This window comes from Protopterus annectens, chromosome 4.part0 (genome assembly GCF_019279795.1).
Source record: "Protopterus annectens isolate FY-2018-M chromosome 4.part0, PAN1.0, whole genome shotgun sequence".
In the NCBI taxonomy this organism is placed as follows: domain Eukaryota; kingdom Metazoa; phylum Chordata; order Ceratodontiformes; family Protopteridae; genus Protopterus; species Protopterus annectens.
In genome coordinates this window covers 152,443,914-152,467,826 of record NC_056733.1, presented here as the reverse complement: position 1 = coordinate 152,467,826, position 23,913 = coordinate 152,443,914, and the positions used below count along the sequence as shown (strand labels likewise).

General features: G+C 34.0%; 1 protein-coding gene across 1 annotated transcript in view; it reads left to right on the top strand.

Moving 5' to 3' along the window:
* DNAH9 (dynein axonemal heavy chain 9) overlaps window positions 1-23,913 on the top strand; it is a 3,419,770-nt gene that overhangs the window by 3,049,723 nt on the left and 346,134 nt on the right. Inside the window, exon 55 of the mRNA XM_044069722.1 lies at window positions 18,752-18,956. Within this exon, the coding sequence (XP_043925657.1) occupies window positions 18,752-18,956 (205 nt within the window). The remainder of the gene's footprint in view (window positions 1-18,751; window positions 18,957-23,913) is intronic.

Sequence of the window (23,913 nt, the reverse complement as noted above, 5' to 3'; positions counted from 1 at the left end):
TGGAGAGACTGTAATTAATTACACATCATTTTTTAAAAAAGAAAATATTTCTGCAGTTTGATGGAGCTTTAAGTATAGCTGATATGATGAAGAGGGAAATAGATAATAACCATGCATCTTCTGCTGAATGCAGAATATATATATATATATATATATATATATATATATATATATATATATATATATATATATACATACATATGAATGGCAAGAATTCAAACATATTTGTGCCTGGTTAATAGGTTAATATAAATTAGAGGCTACATGCAATATGTACATTTCTGTGTTCATATATATATGTGTGTGTATATATACATATATATATATATATATATATATATATATATATATATATATATATATATATATATATATATATATATATATATGTGTGTATGTGTGTGTGTATATATATATATATATATATATATATATATATATGTATACACACACACACATAGATATATAGATATATATATATATATATATATATATATATATATATATATATATGTAGGATATGTGTATGTGTTCAAGGATATGTTTATATGTATAAATATATATATATATATATATATATGTATATAATGATTATGTATTGATTCATCTAACTAGCAAATGATTGCATTAGAAGTGATCAAACACACATGTACACACGGATACACACACTCACATGTGAGTACACACAATAAAGCATTAAATCTCCTATGTACAGTGCCATAATGCATAAATCAAAACAGGTTCATTAGTGAGCTATAGTAACGGCTACCGATACTTCAGTATTGGAGATATCCTTAGACTTGCTGGTCTGAGCTAAGGAATCTTGAGAAAAACAAAAGAACCTCCTGTATTTAAAAGTGTAATAATGCATTTCACACAGTACCAAAACAGGTTCATAACTTTCACCAGTGAAGGAACATATGTAAAAGGGGACACAAGGAATGCAACAGGGTGTATACAACTGGCATGCCAGACTCTTGGAGTTTAAATCAGTGGTCAAAGTGTTAGTGATAGTTCACTCTACTGAGGACAACGTTCTACCAAGATGCTATAGAAGCATTTGAAATGATAGAGAAAAGGAACAAAATAAACTTTAAGTTAAGGCAAACTAAAGAGAATATCAAAACACATATATATATAAAATAAAGCTGTGAAAACATAGAGGGAACCTGAGGATTCACTAGTTAGTCTGGGATCTGAGAATTATATGAATGGTATGGAACCAAGGAGTATTCTCTGTACTGTTCAGATAGATGAGATTTTGTCTTAGGATGAAAAGAAAAAGAGTTCTGTCTAAGAAATAGCATTCCCTGCTCAAACAAACTTAATTCAGCACAGTACTGGATCTGTACCATGGAAAAGGCAAACCTAAAATCATATATAGTGCCAGAGTCCCAAAGAAAGGCGATAAGTGAAAAAGTGAGAAGGGCACTTAAACTGGGAGTTATGGAGGAACGCCAAAGTAAACTAAACAGCCAATTGTCTTTGTCCCTACTCCACATGGCTCCATAGCATTATTTCTCATCTTCTAGAAATTGAGTGAAGTGACCAAGTTTGACATTTGTCCAATACTGTCAAACCAGTCACTTTTCTCACTCTAATACTTATTCTTATCTCCTTATCCTACTTACACTATCTTACCAGACCTCTCTGTGCCAATCACACTCCTCCATTTCACTCAACTATCTTATCATCTCTGCAGCACACACACTGCTCTATCTGCATTTCCCCTAACCTCTACTCCCTCAATAACATTATGCTCTTCACCTATAAACTCATACCCTACCACAAAAACACTGCTCCAATCAATAACAGTCCCATCTCAACAAACTTCACAACTTATAAACAAGATTCTAAACAACCTAAATACCTTTTCTGTCACATTCACTATTTTATCTCTATCTTTAAATCTGGGGATATATACACCCAAACCCTGGCCCCTCTCCTGCACACATCTCTTCCTCCCCATCCAGCTGTTAGATCCCTCCATTTCACAGCATTACACGCTCAGAGCATATATAATAAAATCCCTACCCTCCATGCCTGGCTTCCCCATAACAAACCCAATATTCTTTCCATCCCTGAAACATGGCTTAAACTGCACATAAAAGACTCAGAACTGACCCCACCCAACTATTGTGTTATCAGAAATGATAGAACACAATTTTTTCTAGGGGGGCGTGGCCAAGGATGAACACAGGATAGCAGCAGATTTCTTCAGCTCCACCAATTTCATTACACTGACAGGAATTAATTACTTAAAAAATTAATTTTTGAAGTAATTTTCTTTCTAAATATGTTTGTTTTATATTGTTCTTGAACTATATCTAAAAAAGAAAGGAAATCTTAACAATATTCCTGTCAGAAATCACTTTGGAAATTTTCCTGTCAGTTTATCAGTCTGAAATGAGTTCCAGTAAGACAAATTCTCAAGACTCCAGCATCAAGAAAGAACTTCAGTCTCTGATAATTATAATCCAGCAACTTACTGCTAAGATGGATAAAATGGATACTAAAATAGACACCTTCATAGAAAAAACTACAAAACAAATAGACTTGTTACATATAGACCTGCAACAACAGAAGATCCAGATGACAGGCATAGAAGAAGCTGTGAATGACATGGAAAATAGAATACAAGAAGAGGAAATCAACATTGAGTTTCTGCTGAAACAAAATACACATTTACAAACAAAGCTGGATGACCTGGAAAATAGATCGAGGCGCAATAACATTAGGATTTTTGGACTGCCAGAAAATATTGAAGGTAACAATATTACTTCTTTTTTAACAACATGGCTCCCTAAAACTTTAGACTTACCAGAAACATTCTCTTTTGGTATCGAAAGAGCACATAGATCTATAGCTAATACTAACTCTAACAAAAACTATCGTAGATCAGTTATAGTTAGATTTCTATCATCTTTTGATAAAGAGATGGTTCTTAAATCTGCTTGGGCTAAAGCTCCTGTTAAGATTAATGAGACAACTGTGCGTTTTGACAATGGCTATTCTTCCATGGTAATAGCTAAAAGAAAAGTTTTTCTGCCACTAATAAGGGAGCTTAAAAAAGCACAGTTTAAAACATACCTTCTGTTTCCTGCCAAGCTTAAAATCTTCCTTCCTGATGGTCCTAAAATTTTCAATGACTTAGACTCTGCCTTACTGTTTATCAAAAAAAATAAGATTTTGGATAAAATAGAAGAAATGGAATGGGCTAGATTTTCATTAAAGAGACTGGCAACTGAAACTTCGTGGAAGACTTCGGAGAAGAAGAGACTAAAAAACAAATGATCTGTTCTATGTTTTTTTTTTTCTCTCATCATTTTATTTCATTATTAATCTTTTTAAATATAGTTCCTGCATTTCCAAGAAGCAACAAATATTTTGAAAAAGATTTAATCAAAGTTATTCTCTGTGTGCAAAGAAATGTTTTGTTTCATAACTACTCAAAATATCTGGATATTTAATGGCAAGTTGTGATTCAACTTGTTTCTCTTTCTGAAAAGGAGAAGTAAGGTCAGTAATTTGATACATTTTTTTTCTTTATCTTTTTTTTTCTTCTCCTTTTCTTCTTTTCTTTGTTTAAACAATGACATTCTATTTAGATTATGTAGTGGGTAAAGGGTGGGGGAGGGCAGGGAGAGAAGAGTAATGAAAATATGATTAATAGAATAATAACATATTTATTCCTTGTAAAAAGTTTATATGTTCTTCAAATGCTATTCCTAATTATACTTTCTTGATTACACTGCTTATGCTTGTTTGTAAATAATCTGTCATGCTTTAACTAATAATAATTAGAACTAAATAATAGTAAATAATGTTTTATTTTTAACTCTATTAATATAAACAGTAAGTAATATTCCATTGTATATACTTCTTATAGCTTTCTCTTACATTTTTTTTTATTTCTGCCTTACACCCTTTTACTTTCTACTCTCTTTTTCTTTTCTTTATTAATATATAGAAATGCTTTTGATCATATAGACACAGTAAATAATAAGATTTGCATAAAATTGAATTGGGACAAAAATATTGAGTTTTATTACTTATTAATAATTTTGTGCCTAATTTCACTTACATAGAGGCTGTAATAACATGTAAAATGCATTGTGAAGGTTTTGTCATGTTTAGATGCATTTACACTGCTAAATGAATGTTTGTCACTAGTTTTTAATAAGTTTCCTGCCAAAATGTTAAGAGAGACAATCTGGGATGTGGGCTGTCTCATGCACAGTGTCCATGAGCTACGTCGAAAGCTTCAACTCTCAGAATTCTCACAGAGAAGCTGAAAGCAGCTAGTCTCACCTTTGACCTAGATATCACACTGACACATCACAGATTCAGAAGTGACACTCTACCAGGAAATAGAAATGATACAAATGCGACTATGTGAAGGAAAATTAACTCTTTAACATCTAAATGTGAGTTATTTTATATAATTACTTAAATATCTATGTTATAATTCATAAAATATGTCAGTTATAATGAGTTTAAATGATACAGTTTCTTGTAGTAAGTAAATGTCTTATTTTAGAAGGCATAGAAAATGAAACATTTACTCAAGTGTTTTGAAAATCTACTTAACAGCAGCTTAATAATCTGTGTTAAAACTTATGTTCCAAACATATACATTTCTATAACTCATTTAATTCATCTGATTGACAAGCATAAATAATTTTATAACTCTATACTGGAAGAAATTGTCATGTGATATATTTTAAAGCAGTAGTATAGCATGGTTGTAAAATCTGGTTACTAAAATGTGTTTGCTGTGCATTATTTTGTATAAAGCAGACAGATTTATTGTAGGGACAGCAAGTAAGATGGTGCTCAGTAAGGACACAACTCAGTGAGATCAGATATATGTATATATATGTGTGTGTGTGTGTGTGTGTGTTTATGTGTGTGTGTGTGTGTGTGTATGCATGTGTATATATATATATATATATGTATGTGTGTGTGTTTGTGTGTGTATGTATGTATATATATATATATGTGTGTGTGTGTGTGTGTGTATGTGTGTGTGTGTGTGTGTGTGTGTGTGTGTGTATATATATATATATATGTGTGTGTGTGTGTGTGTGTGTGTGTATATATATATATATAATTATATATGTGTGTGTGTGTGTGTGTGTGTGTGTGTGTGTGTGTGTATATGTATATATGTATATAAGTGTTTCTGAGAATCTGCATAACTATGCAGTATGATTTATAACAATTTCTATGAATACAATATTTTATTCTATTGACAATAATGCGTTTGAGTAAATGCTCATATACAAGCAATTCAAGGTTTTTTTTGGAAGCTGTTAATTGCATTTACATGACAGAAAATAGATGCATCTTAATATATGTAATGTCTGAATCATATTAGCCAAAGTTTTTGATTTAAATGAATGTTAGAACTTATTTTTCTCTCCTCTTGATTTCTAACATCAAGATTATTTGAATACAAGTGTTTTATATTACATGGATGTATATAGTAGTATGAACAGTTTAAAAAAAAAAAAAAAAAAAAAGGTTTATTTTAGTTTATATGATGCTGTTTTACCAATTGTGTAGTCTTGTCTTGCTAGATAATTGAATTGAAAACTGTTAACCTCAGTTAAATATAACTAGTATTAAATTGATAAGGTGGTAGCTGAGGTACTGCTGCTTAGGGTAGGGGTTAACTTGAGTGGTAAATACTACTCTAAGTTGGAGTTTATAACTCCAGGCTGGATGCAAGGTTTAATCCTTACATTATTTTCACTTGTTCATTGTTATTTGTATATAGTTTTGACATCCACAATATATTTTGTACATTCATTGTCACTACAAACAAAATTGAATCCTATACAAAATCCCATAAGAGATTCAATAAATACAGCTATATTTAAAGGTACACCTAAAGGAGCAGATGTAACATTACTTATCTTGTTATTTGTTATTTTGATCATAAGATTCTTAAGTTTTAAAAATGCCAAATGACATCTTTAAAAGGAATTTCTTTAAACATTAATGGATTGAATAATCCATGTAAAAGGGCAAGCCTAATAAGATACATTAATTTACATAAGGCCAACTTAGTCTTCCTGCAAGAAACCCATCTCTTGAAAAAAGATATTGATAAACTAGCCACAAACAAATATACAGTATTGGTTAGTTCAGAGCACACTCAGAATAAAAAAGAGGAGTGGCTATTTTATGGAATAAAAGTATGCCCATTCCTAAAACCATTAAGTCTTATCAGGATGACAAAGGAATGTTTTGTATGGTTACAATACAAATTAATGGGAAGACTTGCACTTTAATTAATGTATATTGGATACCTGGAATTGGTATTAATACAGTGAAACATCATCTTGATAAGATGATATCATTCTCTGTAGGAGATATTATTTTAGCTGGTGACTTTAATTGTATACTACATGAAAGTGATACTACCACTATAGGGAAAAGAAGAATTACATCTAATGCAAAACATTTAAATGATTTTGCTAATTCTTATCATTTGAATGATATTAATAATCAGATAGATTCAAAATCATTACCATACACCTTTTTTTCTAACAGATACAAAACTTATTCAAAAATAGATAGGGTTTTTATTTCTAACCAGATGGTAACAGATTTAATTAATTCCAAAATCATTTCATGTCCTATATCTGATCATAATTCAATTGTTTTTGAATTCATGATAAAAAATACTCATAATGTTCAGATCAAAAGGATACCAGCATACTTAACTCAACTAAAAGTCTATAAAGAATATATACTTTCAGAAGTAAAACATATTTTAGACATAAATAATACTCCTGAAGTCTCCATTGTTTATGTTTGGGATGCCTTAAAATCATATCTATATGGACAAAGTATCAGATGGTATAATAATAAAAGGAAATCTTGGGATAAGGAATTGTTAGATATTCAAAGTAAATTAGACTCTTATAAACATAATAATAAAGAAAATATTATGGACAAGAAAGTTATTGAAGAAATAAACAAACTAAATGAGAAATACAAAGAAATTGTAACTCATAAAGTTAAAATAACTTTAGAGAAATACAAGTTTTTGCCTTATTCAATAAGCCCCAAATACTTACATAGACTTAAAAATAAAACAAAAAGGTTGAATAAACAAAACCATATCAAAGAAATCTTTTCTCTAAGGAAAAAGAAGAATGTTTCTAGTAAACCAGAAATACTAGATGAATTTAGAAATCACTTTCACAAAATTAACCATAATAACATTAACATGGAACCTAAAGATAAAATAAAGGAGTTTATAACCACAAACATGAATAAAAAGCTTAATAAACAACAGATTCAACTATTGGACAAAAGTATTTCATATACAGAGGTTATTACACAAATAAATAAGCTTAAATCAAACAAAGCACCGGGTAATGATGGTATTATACCAGAGATATATAAAATCCTTTCTAAAAGTACATATTCATTAATACATAAGGTTTTTATTTTGGCCCAAACTGAGTTAATAACCCCCCCCCCATCTTGGCAATATACATTTATTTCGCCAATTTTAAAACCTAATAAAGATCCAACTAGATGTTCTTCATATCGCCCATCTCATTACTTAATGTTGATTATAAAATGTTTATGAGTATCTTTGCTGATAGATTGAAGACAATCATTCCCAGCATTATAGATATAGATCAGACAGGCTTCATTGTAAATAGAAATACTTTTGATAATATAAGAAGAACTTTAACATTAATAGATTTTGCAAATAGGAAAAAGAAAGATTTAACACTTATTAGTCTTGATATAAGTTCAGCATTTGATTCAGTAAGTTGGGACTATCTGTTTACCTCAATGAAGTGCACAAACTTCTCAGATGCATTTGTAAATCTAATTGAGCATTTATACAAAGGAACGTTGGCTTATATTAAGGTAGGAACATATGTTTCACAAAAAATACCCATTCTTAAAGGTACAAAACAAGGATGTCCACTTTCTCCACTATTATTCACTTTAGTAATGGAGCCTTGGGCTAATTTGATCAGAAACAGTACTGACATAGAGGGTTTTGAAATAGATGAAATTACAACATCCAAAATTCAACTTTTTGCAGATGATGTTCTAATTGCATCAGCAGGATCTAATTCTTCTATGCAGTCTCTATGTGATAACATGATGAATTTTAAAAGTATTTCTAGTTTAATATTCAATGAAGAAAAAACTAAAATACTACCTATATATACACGAAAAAATATTCTCATTAGTGATTTTACTAAATATGTACCCAATTCAGGTCAAATAACTTATTTAGGTATAATACTATGTAAAGATATTAAATCTACTATATATAATAATTATAATACCTGTTTTCTTAATATACAAAATCGTTTTAATACCTGGAATAATATGTTTTTTACTATGGAGGAGAGACTTACAATTATTAAAATGATAATATTCCCCAAGATTTTATACTTAATACAATCAATAATACTTCCACCTACAAAAATAATTATCAAGAAACTGAATACACTAATGTTAAATTTCCTATGAGCACCTAATAGACCTAGGATTGCATTAAAGAAACATACTAATAGCTGGTCTCAAGGGGGTATTTCTTTTCCAGACTTTAATTTATATACTATCTCTTCTATTGTAAAAGTTATTACTTTATTAATAGATCAGTCATATGTCGCAAAATGGAAAGATTATTGGGAGCTAATTAGTATGCACTTCATGAAAATCTCCTTAACACATAAAAATATGATTGTAAATAACTCCATGTTATGGTTACTAAAGGAATTTTGTACTTCACCTATTACACCTAAACATATGGTTTGTTACCCATTAAATATTATTATTAGTTATCGTAACTTTATATTCATGCACCCTAAGTATAGGGAATGGAATTTTATTGTATTCCCTATAATGTATACTCAGAGTATGCTTTTGTCATCTACTTCTGAAGGAACTCATTTAGCTATAGATAATGATCTAAAGTACTGGTATCAGTTGATATCTGATAATAAAGTTAAAAATCTAGATTTCTTAAAACAAGAATTTGATCTAAGAGAAACTTGCTGGTTAGAGGTTCAGACCTTTAGACAACATCTCATTAATAAAATAGATCTAATGTCTAGAACAGTTAAAGAATCTATTCCAACACTGATTGATTACTTGATATTAAATTTACAACATAAAGTTTCTGATAAAGGTAAACTTTCATACATACATAAAATTATCAGACAAGAAACTTTTTACAGTGTAGATTCATACTGGAATTATTTCCCTTCTATTAATGGGGACCCACCAAATCAACAAGATAAACAATATATATTGGAATCTGCTTATAGAACTACGTCTTCCATTGTTTGGAGACTTTATACATGGAAATTTTTACATAGATCTTTTTATACACCTTTGATGATGAATAAAATAAATAATAAAGATAATTTATGTAAGAGATGTAATGTAGAAATTAATGCTGACTGGGCTCATATGTTTTATGACTGTATAAAATTGAAAGAATACTGGAAGTCAATTAATGAATTTTTGCAGGCTCTTTTTACAGATAATTTCATTATTTCTAAATCTCTTATATTATTCAACACACCTATACCTCAAAGTGTTAAAAAGGTTAAGCTTCCCTTGTTATGGTCTATTCTAGCAGTGGCTAGGAAAATAATAACTAGAAATTGGATTTCAGATACACCTCCTTCGTTCAATGAATTTAAAAATGTTATGAATATAGTGTGTCATATGGAAATAAACACAATTAGGACAAGAACAAATAGAAAAACATCTTATTATATTGTATGGGATAATTTACAAAATTTGTTAAAAAAATTTTAATTTCAATAACATGGTATTTTAGTTTAATTAATTGATCTGATTGTAGTGGATGTCTTTGTAAATACTTTAGTTGTTTTGTTGAATATTATAATAATGCCTATTTTTAATTACTTGTATAAAATTGTTATGATATTTCTCTTATATGTTAAAACAATAAACCTGTTTTGAAAAAAAAAGAAATGATAGAACACATAAAAAGGAGGCAGTGTTGCTCTTCTTTACTCCTCATCCCTTTCAGTGACCCCTTACTCCAAACCTATCCCCAAATTTGGTAATGCTGAATTAATTCTAGTCCTTTAAGTAAACAAACACAAATGTATCTGTATTACCACCCTGTATATCCCTCCCAGAGACAATGTCCCAATCCTTGAGAACATTCTCTCCTGGCTCTCAACCAATATCACTAATGAAACTATAATCCTGGGGTGGTGTTAACATTAACTGGGACACAATTCAATCTCCTACTAACTCTCTAAATATAAATCTTTATAACTTCACTCAGCTTATTAACTCCATAACCAGACATTCCAAAGACTTCATTTCTGGCAGTACCCTAGACTGGATTCTAGTTCCCCATCTTCACTACATCTCCAATAGTGGTACCCTTCCAGAGCCACTAGGTGACCACCTTCCCACTTTCACCCATCATCTGTCCACCTTCCTACAACTTTCCCTCACCTACACCTCTAGTCGGTACCTAAAAAAACTTTAACCCTAATGCATTGTCTGATGTACTAAAAAGTACTAACTGGAACCCACTCAAAACTTTACCCCTGGAAAATGCCATTACCTACTTCAGTAAAACCTTCTTAAACTTGCTAGACTCCTTCGCTCCCTGGAAAACAAAATGCACTAAAATTAACTCCATCCCTTGGCTAACTAAGAATACCTTAGCCACCATGTGACTCCATGATAAAGCTTAGAAACACTACCATAAAACAAAAACTATTACTTCCCTTAATGAATACAAAACACTTCACAACAAAGTAAAACACTTATTAACTCAGACTGCACAGCCTATCTTTACATTCTCCAAACCCATCACAACAATAACCCTAAAAAATTCTGGGATGGAATCTCCTCTCTTCTTAACCCAGATTGGGCAGTGCAGTGGTGCAGCGGTTAACACTGTCACCTCACAGCAACAGGTTCTCTGGTTCGATTCATGGCTGGGGTGCCTTCTGTGTGGAATTTGCATGTTCTCACTGCGTTCGCGTGAGTTTCCTCCGGGTACTCCGGTTTCCCCCCACATTCTAAAGACATGCTTCTGGAGCATTTCTCCCCAGGCCTCCACTGAAAACAGGATCTGTGGAACCTAGTCGGACTTTCCCGGTCAACAAATGTTAAATAAATAAAAATAAAAATAAAAAAAAATAAAAAAACTCTTGCCTCGACCCAAATGCATCTGACTCGGGATTTAGCTACTCAATTCAACTCATTCTTTATTGATTCCATATCCAAACTAACATCATCCTTCACTGATAATCTTGCTTCCCCACAATACCCTCCTCATGTTCCCTTCCCCTCCAGTATCTCTAGCTCCCAACCTCCCAACCCCATCCCCACCTCTACCATAAAAAAACTTCTTCTAAAATTGAAACTGTGCTTTAATGCACCTGATGAAATACCTTCCTACTTCCTAAAGATAGCTGCAGAAGCCATTGCCTTCCCTGTCTGAATCCTAATAAATCGATCAATTTCAGAATGCTATGTTCCCCAGCTCTGGAAAAAGGCCTTTATTATTCCACTCCATAAAGGCGGTAACAATAATGAAATCTCCAAATTTCGCCCCATCGCTATCTTATCCCCTATTTCAAAACTTTTCGAAAAATGCATCCACCTCCAACTCCTACCCTGTCTAATAAACAACAACCTTCTTACTCTCACCCAGCATGGATTCTGACCCGGCCATAACACCACCACCACCGCCACTCTCCTGTCCTTCCTAGAAACTGTAAACAAAGCCTGCGACTCTGGTCATATTGTATCCACCCTCCTCCTAGATCTCTCTAAGGCCTTTGACACCATCTCTCATAACCTTCTTCTTACTAAGCTCTCTAAACTACATCTATCCCACTCCTCTATTAACTGGTTCACCATTTACCTGTCAAATAGGCAACAAGCAGTTAAGTGGAAAACAAAGCTACTTCGCCATTCTTAAACACTCCCACAGGTGTGCCCCAAGGCTCACTTCTAGGCCCCCTTCTATTCACTATTTTAATTAACGACTTTTACCGTGCCATCCTTAATGCCAACCTCATCCAATATGCAGATGACTCAACAATAATCTGTTCTGCAACCTCCACTTCTTCATTAACAAAATTAACCTAAGATGCCTTTTCCTCTGCAGAACAATGGATGCTAGATGATAACCTAACACTTAATGCAACCAAGACTAAACTAATGATATTCCCCCCCTCTAAAAGCATCACCCTAGACACAAACTCTTTCTCTATCACCAGTCGAAATAACACTCCTCTTGAAACAGTCTCCACTGCTAAACTGTTAGGAATCCTCATCGATGACCAACTAAAGTTTGATAGCCATATTCATGTAAATAATAAAAAAACTCACAAGAAACTTGGCATGCTTTATTGCCACAACCTTTTCATCTCTCCCTCCACCACACTCGTTCTTGCTAACACATATCTCATCCCTTCCCTCCTGTATGGTGCCTCTATCCTTACCAATCTACAATCCTCCCTCAAATCATAACTCTCCTCCTGTTACTATAAAATTTCAAAATTTTCAACTGGCCACAGATCCAATACCCATCACTGCATCTCCCTGCGCCAACTGAACTGGCTTGAACTGCCCAATTATCTTACCCATATTCAACTTATCCAAGCACACAAACTTATTTTTTGCCCCTCTATCTGCCCCTCCCTTGCCTCTAGCTTCCAAATGCATCTTCCAAACAGATGCCTTTGATTTAACTTCAAAATCTAATAGAACTACATAAACCTGCCCGCCCTCCAGGCAAACATCATCTAGCCTTCTGCTTAGCACGCCACTGGAATTCTCGTGCACCTCTTATCCGTACCACTAACAGTCTCTCTGTCTTTAAAACTTTATTCACTCACACCTTATCTCATAATGGGAATGCTCTAGCTCTCATCCTGTATAACATCCTACTATAATTCTCTCTATACCAAACATATCATATCTGCTAATAGCCTACTTTAGCCCATAATCTCCTGAAGGAACTTGCATTCTTTATACTACCTTAATTTGTTTATAATGGGATTTTTCATGCATTTGCTCCATCAAATGGCAATTTATTGCAGCTGTTGTTACCATGTATTTTTTTCTCTAATGTCTGATTGTTTTGCAAAATTTGTAATGATTGTTATTTTGTAATCTTGTAATTCTGAAATTTACTATATTTGTGTTTACTGGAGCTTTTCTCCCCAGTACTCCATTGAAAATGGGCTCCTTGTGGCCCAGTGGACCATCCTGGTAAACAAACTCCAAATAAATAAATAAATTAATAAATAAAATGCTGAGAATGAGGAAGTTCATGAAACGGATAAGCAAGACAAAGTTTTGACCACCCCAGATGTGATCAAGATGATTTTGGACCAGGTAACATAAACACCAATATAGATATGTTAGTCATATCTCATGGTCCATCCTAAATAGTAAAGAACTGGGGGTTTTGTGCTTTGGAGTTGTGGCATATTGGATATTAGCATTTATGAAATATGCTGACTTTTTCTAAACAACTAAGAAATATACTGGATTTCTTGTAAAATTACTACTGTTGATATAAACAGGCTGTTTTTCCATATTAAGTACAATCAAATGGGTGTTCATACTACAAGAAATATGACTTAGAACATATGACAGTTTTTAAGCTAAGATACCGATATTAGACATTACAGTAGAACAGAGTAAACAGCAGCAGAAACTAAGTGAAAACATCCAAGGGAGCCTGCAGGATTTTTTGCAGGGGGGTGCAAACCCAGAGCCCTGCCCACACAGCTCCACCCACGCAGCCCCACCCATGAAGCCATTCCAGTGTCCCATTATTTGGCTATTTCTCCCTATTTGCCATAGACACTGTTCAAATTTCTCAGTGTGCATACTGTTTTATGCTTTACTTCTACAATGATTACAGATGTTTGGATTTAATTTACAACTTTTATTTCAAATGTTATAACACAAACACTGATAGACATTTACTAAACCTAAACAAAGTAATAGCCTTACAATGAAAACAGACTTAGCATTAAAACTTCTCTACCTTTGAAACCCACATTCACTGAAACAGCAATGAAACCCACATTCAAAGAAAATGCATCTGGCCAGCGGCAGGGTAAGTTTACCTTTGGGCTGTTTTCAAATCATAGGCTCCTTGCACACATTTTTAGAACCATACAAAAGTTCTTTGATTCACCTTCCTGATTGTATTAATTATACTATAGTTGGCTACAACAGCATAACCATCAATATAAGGAATTATCAAACTGCAACACTGATTAGTTGGCTACAAAAAAATCAGAGGCTTGTTCAGGTTGCAAGAATATGCATAGTACTTAATTAAGAACTACAGATAGACTGCTACATGGTCAACAGACAATGGGAGAATGAAGATAGAGGAGGATAAATTAAGGGTATAAAAGAAATAAAGAACAGAAAATAAAAACATGAAAAAGAAAAAAAAACTGAGGGGAAGTGTGAATAAGGAAAATGAGGTACACAGGCTAAGGAAAAGTAATGAAGGAGAGAGACAGAAAACAAGGTTACTGCTGCCAACTAGCCAGAGGGAGGGAGGGATAAAAGGGAGAGTCTCAACTTATGGGAACGCAACAGAAGCATAAAATACTAAAAAAGTTACAAACGCCAATAAACAATAAGACAATGGATCGCAAAGTGATAGAAAAAAATGTGAGGAAGCCCGGAAAGAGTCAATAAATCAAGGCAACAAAAGATTTTACCAGAAGACAAGGACAAATGGTATGTTGGACCTACTCAACTATTTTTTATTAGAAAGTTAAGTTTTTGCAGTACAAAATGCCAGGCAATTTATTTCTTTTAACTCTGCTTATATAAAATATCTAAATACATAAAAAAAGACCATGTGTTGCTCATGCTTACACCAAGCATCATTATGCCATGATCCCAAAAGACAATGGAGACTATTCTGCTGTCTGTTCTTTCTGGATCACATATGCTGATAGGAACGAAGTCTAAAACACGACACACACACACTACTACTATTAAAAATATCCAACTACACTTAAGAAAAATAGCACTTACACTTTGAAAATTAAAGTGCAAATTGGATACACATTACAGACGTGAACATCTGACAAGCACTCCATTTCAAACAAAACCATGAGAACTACCTTATGTAAAACAATACACTGTTGTTGAGAGAGGGCATTGGGAAGCCAGAGAAAATGGTCTAGAATGTGGCTGCAGAGTCAAACAAAAAAGTACAAATAATGCAGTTAAAGTGCAAGAGGCATCAATCCTGTCCAATTATCTAAACGCAGCTGCAAGCAGAAAAATAAACATAAAACATGATGAGTGACTGATAAGAATTTACTTGACAACATCATGTTTGTGGATCCAATTTCTGCACAAGGAGATATATAATTAATATACTAACAACAAATAAAAAACTATGAATAACAAGACCAAAAGTGAGTGTATTCAAAAAGATATACAAAAATAAGAAATATACACAAGTACTGAATACTGCAAAATTCACAAAGAAAAAAAAAATTGGTACACAAGTGCTTGTTCATAGCAAGGAATTGTAGGAGAAAGCATTACTTGGCAGACCAAATTTCAATGCACCTGGTATCATGCTAGAAAAAAGTGGATGGAACAAATGCCACATGACTTTGAAAGAAAAAAGGCATTACACCAGAGTGTTAATCAATGCAAACATCACATACATTCAATATATACAAACATTATACTTCACAGTGTTTTAAATAAGTAGTGAAAATCCATGTAAACAGGCTGCATTTAAAAGGAACTTCTAACACCAAAGAAAATCTAAACAAAATTACTTAAACACAGTTGAAAATATTCTACTGTAATGTAACTCACTAATACACAATTCATTAAACAATTCATTAAACTGACACTGCCAAGCTGTTTTTTTCAAGGTTTGTTTTAGGCTCGTTGTCTAGTTCTACAACACGGTCTGCTGTGGTTGTGCCATTAAATATCAAAAGGATGACATACTTTTTCTTCACCAAAAGAATTATAATGCTTAACAAAAGTAAATTGGTCGATCATCTTAACAAGCACACTAACCACTAAGTGAACTGCATATGTCAAACAACTGAAAACAGAGGTATCCAAATGTGATCAGCTTCCTATTTACAGTTTAAAAGCCAACTCACCTGATGCAGGTAAAGTTAATTCAGTACTTATTTTGGTCTCTACTGCCCACCTTTAGGATCAAATCATTAAACAACCACATTCAAGAAGTTATAACACAATTCAGCAGCATTAGGCCAACAATTCACTCAAGATGTTAACTGGCACAAGTGATTTTGTCATGCATGCTTTATAATAAAAGTTGTCAGCGACCCACATCTTGTTTCATCTTTCCTGTTGCTGTGAATACATGCAATAGTCAAAACAATCATTAGCTACACTACTACGTCAGTGATTAAAGCGAACAGCTGCATTGTCACTTACGTAAATGCAAAGAAAAGCATTGTGGAGCCCACTAGAAAGGTCATTGCTGCCGACGCAGAGATGTACTTGCTAAGTTTGAACTTCTTTCCTGTTGGCATATTGGAGCTCTGGACCTAATTCCACTCTGCAGCATAGCCCAAGCCCAGACAAGGGGGATCAGAATGAAAAAGAACCGAAATGTAAGACCTGAAGACAGGCAGGTCAAAATGAGCCTCAACTCACTGAGGGGCTTCTAGTATTAATTTGCTGGCCCGAGGCACAGTCCCAACTGCCACGGGCCAGTGTGACTCACCCTTTAGTCGCCCGATTTGAAGTAATGATGAGCACAAAGAAACATAACACTATTGGGTTCAACACTTACCTGCAGATTGTGACTATCGCTCTCCCACAGAATTCCACATCTCTTACAGATCTCCATTTACTTGCTGTCATAGACACACAACAGAATGTCATGTTGTATTTAAAATTTCGCGCGCGGGCAGAAAGGAATACCAGACTGTTTGTGTGACAATGCATGATGTGACAGGTACATGTGCGCGACTGGAACGTTCTTAAAGAAGAACACCTGTATAAACTAAAACAGTATATATTTTTTTTAATTAAAAAGCTAATGTGACAGACTCTTGGCAAGCAAGTCAAAATCCAGGGGGGTGCAAGTGCACCCCCTTGCACCTGCCTGCGGGCGCCCTTGAAAACAGCTGATGTGATGACAGCTAAAGGGAAGGCTTATACTAAAAAAGAAAGAGGTGCTTAATAGATACTAGCTGGTGGATTTACTACATCACAGAAGGCCAAGGAGCAATAGGAAGAATGTAGGAAGAAGTACACACACAAAGGTGTGGATTTACAAAGGACTGTTTGAGTTTTTGGACATGGAAACTTGAATGACTTGTAAGACTCTTTGATTAGTGCTACCCTAATGTAGATGAATCCTTCACTTTTAGTAATAAAAGTCTTTTCCTGAGAATCTTTCTTCTCCTTTCAGCTTTTCCCAGTTAGGGGTTACCACAGTGGAACAACAGACTACAGAACAATTGGCAGTGGAATTTTAGTGTTGAGTTGCCAGCCCGGCTCCCAAACTTCCACAGAAGGCACATACATGCACACACTCACACCTAGGGCCAATTTAAAGTGTCCAATCCACCTACAGCATGTCTTTGGGATGTGGGAGGAATCCAGAGCACCCATGGGAAACCCAGGCAACCACAGGGAGGACATGCAGACTCCACACAGAAGGCAGCCCAGCTGAGAATTGAACCAGAGAATCTCTTGGTGTGAGGTGGCAATGCTAACTGCTACACCAAAGTGGCTACCCTTAAAAGTCTTTTCTTTTTTTTTTTTTTTTAACCCTGAAAGGATAAATTAATGCAATTTCTCACTGACATATTTTCAGTAACACAGTGCCTTATTTTTAACGTTCTGTTATCCACTGCAAAGCACTTGGTTGCCTGAACAAATCACAGTACTAAACATTAAGAGCATGTTTCCATTTGCCATGCACCTTAGCAGTGGTACAGGAGTATGAGAAAGCACTACTCAGGTCAGTATTAATTGCAGCTTTACATCAGTCCTTATCCTGCATTGTTCCTGGTTTTGTTGCATTACAAAGTATGCTTTTATTGAAAAGGTAAAAACTAGAAACTGAAAGGAATTTGCTGCCTATACACTTAGTCATAAGAAATAAGCAAATACTGTAAAATTCTAACTGAATGATTGACATGCTGATTGTTTTACCAGAAAAGAGGAACACAGCGATTTCTGATTGTAGCAAATACTATGGAGTAAAAGTTGTACAGTGCCAGCACTATACAAAATAATATGTTGGTAGAGTAACAAAGTTATGGAATATAATAAAAAAAAACATTGAAGAGTATCTTCTGCTCATTTCAAGGTGGTCCATTTGTTCTATAATCTGCTACTGAAAGCCACATGGACATGTGGGAATTATATTATAGATATAAGATGAGTGTGCCGTAAGGATAACAATAATAAATGTGTCACACTAGAGGTGAAACAGATAATGCTTATATTAAAATGCTTTTTACAAATATAAAGATTACTTCACTAAACAGTCAGTACTTCAACACCTGTTTCTTTTAGACAATCATTTCAAGCTGGTAGGATTTTTAACGAATATCGAACTCGGTATTGTTTGTTTGTCCATTCCCTAGATTGAAAAATAACCAGAATATGAAGAAGTATACTCAGTGGAAACTGTTTACTGAGTTGAATTCACTGTAACAATTTCAATTACTCTGACTTTTAGGTATATTAAGATTGGTGATAAAGAGTGTGAGTACAATCCCAGCTTCCGGCTTATCCTGCATACAAAGCTTGCAAACCCTCACTATCAGCCGGAAATGCAGGCCCAGAGTACCCTCATTAACTTTACTGTGACCAGAGATGGCCTGGAGGACCAACTTCTGGCTGCGGTCGTGAGTATGGAGAGGCCTGATCTTGAGCAGCTCAAAGTAAGTTATTTTCCTTTATAAGTTTCATATCTTGTTTTTAGTTATAGTATCTTGTGTACATCCCAAGTTTCTTGTAGTTGTTTTTTCCTAGTTTTGTTGATTTTTCTGTATGCTGTTTAATGGATAACAAGAGTAATTTATTTTACTATACTTAGCTTTGGATTTAACTTAATAAGCTATTGAGTGTACTAAAGTAGCATATAAACATTTCTGAAAAGAAAAGTAAATAAAAAAAAAACTTAATCAACTGTGCATATTTTGTCTCATTACATTTGAACCATATGTATGGGCCTGTAAATGCAATGCTTGAGAGGGTAGTCATACTTGAGTCAGGTTGAATATAATAAAGTATCAGAGTGGTGATGGTAGATAAAATTAGGTAGCACTAAGTACACATCACAAACTGTATATAATGTATGTATCCTGACAGATGTATGTCTTTTTACTGGCTGTGTAATGTAGCATTTAGTTTTGGTGCTCCTTGATAAATCTGGGATCGGGTGTCAAAAATGATATGAAAGTTTAAGTATCTGAACTTGGCATACAAAAAATGCAGTGCCATCTTTTCCTGTTATGGGGATTTTACATCCCATTTGGTAGTTATCAGAAAGTAGAGTATCTCCTGATCTAAATTGCTACCATAACTTACGTCCCTTCCATTCATTTTGCAAAAGTACCGAAATGTGAAAGCATACACTAATAGTTAAAAAAGGATGCTAGCTTTACCCTGTTTGTCAGTTGTTTGTTATTAGTGTCATACAAAACATACAGAATCTCTTCATCCTTAATCTCAGTCATTTTCTACTTTTTCTAACTCCACTACCAAGCTTTGATCTCCATTTTGTCACATCATCTTTGAAACTGTATTGTATACATTCACACCACATGCTTTATTGTTCTCATTTACATTGCCACTAACAGAATATTTTATATGCTCAAAAAAAAGATAGATAGACAGCCAGACAGGCAGATGGACAGGCATTGTGGACCATTGGGAGACAACATGGTTTATTATGCAAAAATATAAAAACTTCAGATTCTTCTAAAAGTAAAAAAAAAAGGTTACGACTTAAAATACATCCACATCAGCTATCTTCAGTACATTGCCATTCAGCTGATCAACAGATTTCTCTCTGTCTCTGACTAAGACTCAGTTTCTTTGTCTTCTGTAAAAGTCTCCAGCTCCGTCTATGTATCTTCCAGTTCTTCATTCACTCTGCTGTCTTTCTTCCCAGCAACACTACTTAGGACATCAAATCCTGCTCCAAGAATGGCAAACAACACTTTTGAACAGGCTTATCTTAGCCCTTCTTTTTATTATACATCATTGATTGTTGCATTCTTAATTAAACTAAGTTTTATTGTGCTTTCAAAGACATATGTTAACTATAGTAGAGATGTATCTAAGTAAGTGTTTTATTTGCTACAAACCTACTTCCGCAGTTCTGTATACGCAATTGCATTCCCTATTTACAAACTTTTGGCTCACTTGTACTTTGCAATTTAATGACATCTGCCATACTACGCTGCAGTTGACCCCCCCACCTCCAGATTTAAACCTTTAGTTTTGTGTCTATTGAATGTCCTTTAGGTATTTGAAATGTCACATGCATTGTGGGCAGTCAAGCTAAACCAGTGCCAGTCTTTCAATGGTTGTAGCTCATTTAAGGTAGTTCTTGCCTTCTTCAGTCTTTCTGGTAATTTCCAGAACTCTTTGCACTTGACAAGTGTATAAGTCTGAAATATTGTGCAGCCACTTAAAATAACTACACACCCCCAATGGTTTCATTAGGTTTGGAGGTTAATGTTTTGGGGTTGCTGTGCTCACTTTTCAACTACTCTGTTATCCCTATTTGAATCCATTTCTTTACTACTTCCTGCATAGCTTTTCATTGTGACTCTGGCATTCTTTAAGCTTTCAATGTTTCCCTTTCTCTTGGAATGGTTTACATAGAGCATGGAGTCATGCTAGTTCTGCCTTGCAGCTCTGACAACACTTCCTTGCTGCTTATCAGTTGTCAACTGAATATTATTATATACATGTGCTGTCTGTGTGAATATTATTATATACATGTGCTGCTTTTGTGGATATCATTGTATACATGTGATGCTTGTTTGAATATTATTATATACATGTGCTGCTGATGTAAATATTATTGTATACATGCAATGCTTGTGTGAATATTATTGCATACAAGTGCTGCTTATGTGGATATCATTGTATACATGTGCTGCTTGTGTGAACATTAATGTATACATGTGCTGCTTGGAATATTATTGTGTACATGTGCTGCTTGTGTGAATATTATTGTATACATGTGCTGCTTGGAATATTATTGTGTACATGTGCTGCTTGTGTGTATATTATTGTATACATGCGATGCTTGTGTGAATATTATTATATACATGTGTTGCTTGGAATATTATTGTATACATGTACTGCTTGTGTGAATATTATTGTATACATGTGCTGCTTGTGTGAATAGCATTGTGTACATGTGCTGCTTGTGTGAATATTATTGTGTACATGTACTGTTTGTGTGTATAATAATGTATACATGTGCTGCTTGTGTGAATATAAATGTATACATGTGCTGTTTGTGTGAATATTATTGTATACATGTGCTGCTTGTATGTATATTAATGTATATATGTGCTGCTTGGAATATTGTATACTTGTGCTGCTTGGAATATTATTGTATACATGTGCTGCTTGTGTGAATATTATTGTATACATGTGCTGCTTGTGTGAATATTATTGCATACATGTACTGCTTGTATGAATATTATTATATACATGTGCTGCTTGTGTGAATATTATTATATACATGTGCTGCTTGTGTAAATATTATTGTATACATGTGCTGTTTGTGTGAATATTATTGTATATATGTGCTGTTTATGTAAATATTGTAATCATGTGCTGCTTGTGTGACTATTATTTATGCATGTGCTGCTTGTGTGAATATTATTGCATACATGTACTGCTTGTGTGAATATTATTGTATACATGTGCTGCTTGTATGTATATTAATGTATACATGTGCTGCTTGGAATATTGTATACTTGTGCTGCTTGGAATATTATTGTATACATGTGCCGCTTGCGTGAATATTATTGTATACATGTGCTGCTTGTGTGAATATTATTGTATACATGTGCTGCTTGTGTGAATATTATTGTATACATGTGCTGCTTGTGTGAATATTATTGTATACATGTGCTGTTTGTGTGAATATTATTGTATATATGTGCTGTTTATGTAAATATTGTAATAATGTGCTGCTTGTGTGACTATTATTTATGCATGTGCTGCTTGTGTGAATATTATTGTGTACATGTGCTGCTTGTGTGAATAGTATTATAAACATGTGCTGCTTGTGTGAATATTATTGTATACATGCGATGCTTTTGTGAATATTATTGTATACATGTGTTGCTTGTGTGTTATGTGCAACATGGGACAAGTATGAAGGTGTTCAGTATTGAGCAATGCTGTACTGTGGTAAACAAATAGAATAAAATAAACAGAAACTCTTTTAATTCTTGTTTCTGTGGCTTAGTATATGCTCTACCTAAGTGCAGGTATAGAGATCAGTTTTCTTTTTTGACTGCAGTTGCTAATCTTTGATGTTAAACTAGTTTCAGAGGTTTATACTTCCTTCAGAATATTAATATGGTATATCTGTTCTGATTTTCTCTTACTAGGCTGCCTAACTCTGCCATTTAAATCATTTAGCTTTTTTATATTTCCAGCAGACCTTGACATTTAGCCAACAATTTGTTTTCTGCTGAGGTGACCAAAACTGTATGTGAAATTACTTTTTCTACCATATACTATGTCCAACTTTCCCTTGTATAGCTTCAGCTCTTGTCATGTGTTCCTGTAATGTGGCTATTATTAATTTCAGTCTGCAATATGTAGCATTTCCCAATAGTGTATACCTTACAAATGGGCCAACATGAGTCCATTGCTGTAAGAAAATCATTCTATATTGTACAGCATATAAACAAAGGATTTTGTCTGCATTTACAGATGTAATTGTCCCCCTTTACTTTGCTCACATTAGGCCAGTTATTGAATATAATGCTTCCTTTGGCATCTATCTGACCAGTCACATGCAGCAACTGGAATGCCCACAGAGACAGCATAGTATATAAGGCCTAAACAGCATGTCCTACATGGACTGACACACAGCCCCTTCACTATAGTCGGTATCCTACAGAGGTGAACTGGGTCTGTCATAAATGGCATCCTCTGAGCCATTATACATAGATTTAGTGCACATCAGCAAGTTAAATGGCATCAAAAATAGTCAGTCTAGGGATCTAAACCTTTTCTGCAATATCAGCAGAATGGTTTGGAGGGAAGTGTATATCTCACGCAGGACACCACTGCTCTGGAATAGATTCCCCATCCACATAAAACAAAGTTCACTCCTGTCCATATTCAAGTGCTACTTATATTTATGGATGGAAAACAGAAAATTTACCACAGGAATTTACTCCCTGTACTACTAATGGACAGAGGCAACTCCTAAATGCTCTATCCCATGCAATGTGTCCCATCAAATGAACAGTGGTATGATCTCAGTTATTCTTATTAGAGGTAATATACAATTATCAGTAAAGGGATGGGCAAGGCCAGTCTATAACCAAATGGGATAGGTTATTTTGAGTCCAAAACGGGAATCTGGCTAGGGTTAGAATGGCCCTCAAGGGCAGTTAGCCTAGTACTTGCCTAAGAACTTAAATATTCAAACAGAATGAAGAAGGTCAGGGCTTGTTTCACTCCTCTAATGGCAAACATGAGTTATGGTATTAAGTATTCCCAGTGTTTGCAATCTTCCTCAGTAATTTTTTTCAGACTAGATTTTAATATTCAGTTATAAAGCTCCACTGGCCAATCTGTCTGTGGCAGCACACTGACGTTTTTAACTGCTTGACCTTACAGCAT